The 6,245-nt window shown below is 29.6% G+C and overlaps 1 protein-coding gene across 1 annotated transcript; it reads right to left on the reverse strand.

Annotated features, from left to right (window-relative positions):
- Positions 1–466: 466 nt before the first annotated feature.
- LOC107912436 (mavicyanin) lies at positions 467–1,661 on the reverse strand. The gene is made up of 2 exons (XM_016840619.2): positions 1,112–1,661; positions 467–994 (listed from the first exon to the last, which is right to left on the reverse strand). The coding sequence occupies exons 1-2, from the start codon at positions 1,278–1,280 to the stop codon at positions 600–602; spliced, it is 564 nt and encodes a 187-aa protein (XP_016696108.1). The 5' UTR covers positions 1,281–1,661; the 3' UTR covers positions 467–599.
- Between the last annotated feature and the right edge of the window lie 4,584 nt (positions 1,662–6,245).

Genomic DNA, 6,245 nt, shown 5'->3' on the forward strand with positions numbered 1-6,245 from the left:
ATCTTATGACTTCTTTTTTTTTTGTAAATTCTTTGCGCTTTCAAGATTGGATCATAGTTGATATACAAGCATGAGGTTACACTTTTAAGAGGAAAGTGTTAATGGGAAGAGTGATCATAGTTGATGCGCAATTATAAAGTTACAATTTACTTGAATTGTTTATACAGAGGGAGTTGCACTCTTCGTAAGGCCCCATAGAAAATTTTTCCAAACTACGTAATTAACTTTTGTGCCCATTTTTATTTTTAAATTAATCTTTGAATTTAAAATTAAACTTACTTGTTTTTAATTCAAATTCATCCCTAGTATTTTCAGCCCAATATCCAACCAATACCAAGTTTGTAAAAGCGACTTGTTTAGTCCCCTGTTGATAATGTGAAGGATGTATCTTACGTAGTCCCTCTGTTTAGAAAATTTTATGCTTCTTTTTGTAATAGCGCAAAATGGAGAAAAGCAAATCATAAGGTGAAAAAGTAAAAGTTATATAATTTTTTTTGAATTGATTAACAAACATAATACATTAATACCATATGACCTAAATATGATGATGCCATCACAATATAGCCCCAAACACAACCACAATTGTAAGGAGCGCCAGCCTAGAAGTAGAAGGCAAAACCGAAGACGCCGCCAACCGCGACAAGACTCCATGCCAGGGAATTCTTGGAGGAGAAGAGAGACAGGGCACTGCTCTGAGCTGGGCCAGGAGCACCCAACATTTCTGACGGTGGGTTTGCAGGCGATGAACCTAAAGTGGATGGGCTAGGACTTGCAATTGGGGCTTTGGACGATGATTTGACCAATACGTCGACTTTCTGACCGGCTTGGCAGTGGCCTGGAACACCGCAAAGGAAATAAAAGTGGCCAGGCCTTTTGAGGGTTACGGAGTCGGATCCAGAGGTGTAGGAGGCGATGGCAGATGTTCCGTTGCATGACTGGAAATCGTCGTGGGTCACTTGCATCGCGTTGTGGAATTGAGGGTTGTACTGAAAAACTGCATTGTCAAAAGGGTAGTCGGTTCTCAAATACATTAAACATTATTTGTTGTAGGAAAAGAACACGAGAAACCCCCCTGGCGGGAAGGGGGAAGCAGAGGAGAAAAAGTACTTACGAAGAGAGTCGCCAACATGGAAATTCTTGGTGGAAGCCCACTTGAGGTAGTCAATATTCCCAAGACTAGTCCAGCCGGTGGAATCGCCCACTTTGTGAACCGCACCAAGAGAGACTCCCACAAAAGCCAGCATCAAAAGGAAAGCCAGAGTTTTCTTAGTACAACCCATCCTCAATATAGAACGCAATTAAGAGAGGAACAAGCAGGAAAACCCCAGAAGAGCTTGGCAATATAAAAGTAGTTAAATTTGTGAAAGAAAACCTCGGGGCCTGACCTCTTTATATAAGCAAGTTTTCTATCCTAGTCCTTACATGAAAAGATTTCCTAATCCCTATGACATTAAAGAAACAAAAAAACAATTACTGGTTCTTCTGCTACTTTTAATGAAGTGCAAAAGTTATGAACACTCTCCATGTTAAATCAGAGACGTACATGTATGTCTTTGACTGATTCTGAGCCCTAGGATTCCAACGGGAATATAAGTCTGGGGATATGGGAAATGGTAAAACATTTGGCACTTTGAAATTTGAATGGCCTTTCAAGTAGGGGACCTTTAAGAATGATGAGGTTAGAGTAAGTGTGGGTATTGCGGCATCAAGAGGTCAGTCCAGCACAATAAATGGTTTGGGGGTCCACTGCAATGTTTTACCAAACCACAAGGTGACATCTGGTTTCCGTGGCTGAATGATTAATTAGTAGCTCTCACTTCACTCCGGTTCTGGCACTGTGCATTATACTCGATTTTCTTCATTGTGGACAAAATAAAAGCCTTGGCATTATTTGATGCAGCGCAGATTTTCATGGCAATCGATCTTGTTTTTCAGCAGATATGGAGGACAGTTAGAGTAAATGAGTTCTAGAGAAGAAATTTGACTCTACTGAAACTATACTCAACAGTTTATGACTTTTAGCTAGTGATAAAGATTGAGATTGATGAACACAAAACGGATTATAAAGTTTGCTAAAATCGCAGATTTAAATTAAAGCTCTAGACGTTCGAAAAGAAATTTAAATTTTGGCACAATCTGGAACGAAGTTAAATAAAAAAGATAAATGAAAATATAAAACGTAGCGTGTAAAAGTCTTAAGAAGCCTTGGAAACACGAAGAATTCACAACCCCTCCAAGCAGCTTTAATTTTCCTCTAAAAGAAAAAGTTTGATCCCACAATATAAAAAGATTGTTAAAACTCTTTTAATAGAAACTTAAGAGAAATTTTTAAAAAGAAAAGCCTATAGAGAATATATTAACTTAAAAGAAAAATAGAATAATAATGAATTATTTTGTACAATGCAAAGGTTTATATATAGGCTAGCTAAGTAAATTTAAATAAAACTCTTAAGTATACTAGAACTCTAATTTAATTTAAACAATAAGTAGTTTTAAACTAAAATTTCTTATTAACATAAATCTCCTAAATAACTTAAAATACTTAATAATCATAAAAAAATAATAATAAAATAATAATAAAATAATAAGATCTGACAAATATAATATTGGGCTTATATATAATAAAAATTGAGTCTAAAACCCGAACCCAATATGATTTAAACTCAAATTAAAAGTTCGAAATTCGTAATTCTCGGCATAATCTTGTTCAAAAATTTTGCTCGCACAGTCTTCACTAAAATGGTCATAACTTGAGCTCCCGAACTCAAAATCGAGTGACTTAAAATGCGTTGCGAAACTAAGAGATAGATCTTTAAATGCCATGAGACATCTCAACCTAAAAATGCCAGGATCCCATCCAAACAGTCGTTGCAAGTCTGCTAATTTCTCAAGCCTGACAATTAACAGTTTTGATGATTGAAATCTAATAAATTTCACCCCATTCGCGCATGTATCAGCTAGACAGACATAGTTGAGTTTAGATGTTTTGGAGGTTAAAAGCTTAACAATGGATACAACTATTGTTTCTGGCACAACCCAGAACCATCATTTCTGCTCCTATTTCAATAAATGAAATTGAATTCCCTGCTCACTGGTCAACTGTTGCCTAAACCCCCTCCCGCAGGAATTGTTACTGCATAAGAAAACCAAACTGGATAAGTTTAGAATCCAAAAAACTGATTATCTTAATTTGATAATTGCGGATTATTCGCAATTCATTCATGATAAGCAAGGTTGATAATAGCAATTGGTTGTCAGAATAGCCTTGGATCTTGTTCAAAGAAATTGTCCACCGGCATTACACCTGTCATTTGAATCTGTTATCAAGCAAATTATGTGAATTTTCCCGATCTAACTCTTCTCTTAACTTTACATCCAACAGTTTCTTATCAAAAGAAAAAGATGTTCAAAAAGTGCTCTAAATTTCACCAAATAAATCAATAAAGCGTCTTTTATTGGAATCTTGAAACAAATACACTAAACCGGAAATGGACAATATATTATTTAAAAATTTCCATTATAAGCCACCTGTTAATTTGAACACCCATGCATGGGTGGTAATTATGTTGCCTCTATTATTAACAACAAATTTAAAGGGCCAAAAGCATCATTAATCACTAATCATCATCATCTTCCATGACCATGAATTTTAAATCAACAACAAACAGATGAAGGTGGTTTTTTCACCTTTTTTAATTAAATTGCTAATATAAATATTTTCAATAAGTTTACACATGTGAATTTATCTATATTATATTCTAGCTAATTGAGTATTAATTCGATTCGAATCGAATCGACATTATTATTAATGTAATAAGATATGAATTCAAGTACGTTCAAAATAAATATAAATAATTTCAAAATAAGTATAAAAGATTAATTACACATTGTAAGATTTGAACATAAAAAATTATGAATTTCAAAGCGTAAATTTGTAGTAATAAATAAATGCTTTAATAATACTAGATATGGTACACCCATGATATGGTACGGGTGAAGAAAATTTATGTAATAAATATATTTGTAAAATATTTATAAGGTTTTGGTTGAAATAGTAAAGTTGAGACATTGAAAATCATAATGTCTTTGGTTCAGATCTTATTATATGTATATATATTTTCTAAATTTTATATAAAAATATGAGAAACTAGAAATACCTTTATAGTAATATTTAGGCTTAATGATGTAAACGGCTCTCGAAGAATTAAAAAAAATAATTAAGTCCCTTCCAACTTTTTTACACTCAATTGAGCCCATGAACTTACAAAATTGACCAAATCAACTATTTGACTGGCGTTGACTAATAATTTCTAATGAAATTGTTGATGTGACCATTAGTAGTTGCCACATCTACATCAGTTGCTGACTTGGCACTACCACGCCAGGAAAAACAAAGCATTTATTTTAAAAATTCAAGTTCAAAATTAATGTAGACAAATTTTTGTCTAGGTTTACTCGAAAATAGATACTCATTTGTCCATATTAACTCTAAAATTAAAAAAATATCATAAAGTTTATAAAATGTAAAAATAAAAAAGTATTTAGAACTTATAAAAATCATTCAAAGTTATAGAAAACATAAAAATTATAAAAACCAAAAATAAAAATAAATTAAATCTAAAGTCAACCAATCTATTACGAAAAGAAGCAATGTGATATTAGAATGAAAATTATGGTTCGATTGTAAATTTATTGATTTTTTTATTTTATTCAAATTTTTTATATTTCCATTATGGTTGAATTTGATATGAAAATAAATTATTTATAATGATTCTTTAATTTTATATATTTTTTAATTTTTATAATTTATAATTTATACTTATTTTTATTTTTTAATGATTATAAATTCAATTATCACTTTTTAAAATTTAGACTATTTTATATAAAATTTTAAAAGGTTAATTATTTTTATAGTTTATGATATTTTATAATTTTAGAACGAATCTAGATAATTAGGTGTCTAAATCTAAATGAAATTGAATAATAATTTGCCAATGTTGATTTTAAACTTCAATTTTAAAAATAATTTTAAACAATTTTTATTTTTTATATTTGATGTCATGATAGTGTCATATCAGCAATTAATGTTAACATGGATTTTCAAGTCACATTTGTTGGTTGACCTGATGGCCGTTAATGATTAACATCAGTTAACCAGAGGCTCAATTGGATGTAAAAGGTTGGAAAGAGTTTAATTAATTTTTTTAAAAATTCTTCAAAAGCTTTTTATACCATTAAGTCTAATATTTATCATTTTATAAAAAAATTAACTTTTTTTCATCCAATTAATGGACAACATTAATTCAATTAAATATTTAAAAATAACATACATCAATGTTATTAAGTTTGCCACCGAAGGACAAGTTATATTATAGGCGCTTCCTACCATGTAAACTACAGGCCCAACCAGAAAAAGGTAATCCACATCACCTTTATTTATGTATCATTTTTACAGATAAGTATTATTATTTTTTACAATAACCGACGGTTAAATTTGATAATAATAAAAAAAAATCAGTTTTAAAAGAAATTTTATGTTTTGGGCTCTCTGGGATATTTGGAGAAATAAGTCGAATTTTGAGAGAGAATGAAAAAGTATCCTATAGGACATGCTTTCCAATTTTTTTTGATATATTAGTTCATCTAGCTAGATAACTAAATATTAGTGTATTTATTATTTAAATTTCGGGTTCGATTCCTCTTCTACTCACATTCGTATTTTTATTTCATCTGTTTCAAGCTTTATTTTATTTTTTTATTTTATATTGTTTCTAAGTTTTTTTTAATTAATAAATATATTGATTTCAAGTTTTTTATTTTTAATTCATATTTTTAATTAATAATTATTTTATTTATAAAATAAAATGATTATTACCAATTATATAATAAAAAATATAAATTTGGTAAAATTGATTTTTTTATATATACTATTTATATGTGAAGTATTTATTTTCTCCACCTATATTGTTTGTACGGTGATTTTTAATATTATAAAATCAAATAATTATTTCAAATATCTACTTATATGTAAAATATTTCAAATATCATTTTTTTCATCTACATTGTGGGTATGAAATTTCAAATATTTTTACATATGAAATATTTCAATTAATTATTTCAAATATCATTATGTTTATACATGAAATATTTTAAATAATTCTTTCAAATATACATACAAAAATATATAATACTAAAATTTACTACACTAATGATATGGATTGAAAAATAAATATTACACATATAAA

Source organism: Gossypium hirsutum, chromosome D11, assembly GCF_007990345.1.
Source record: "Gossypium hirsutum isolate 1008001.06 chromosome D11, Gossypium_hirsutum_v2.1, whole genome shotgun sequence".
NCBI classification, from domain to species: Eukaryota; Viridiplantae; Streptophyta; class Magnoliopsida; order Malvales; family Malvaceae; genus Gossypium; species Gossypium hirsutum.

Bases quoted from the DNA above. Each gene is read 5' to 3' on its own strand.
- LOC107912436 (XM_016840619.2), bottom strand. From the start codon at position 1,280: ATGGGTTGTACTAAGAAAACTCTGGCTTTCCTTTTGATGCTGGCTTTT. The intron at 995-1,111 runs GTAAGTACTTTT...TTGACAATGCAG, and splicing joins CCATGTTGGCGACTCTCTTC to TTTTTCAGTACAACCCTCAA.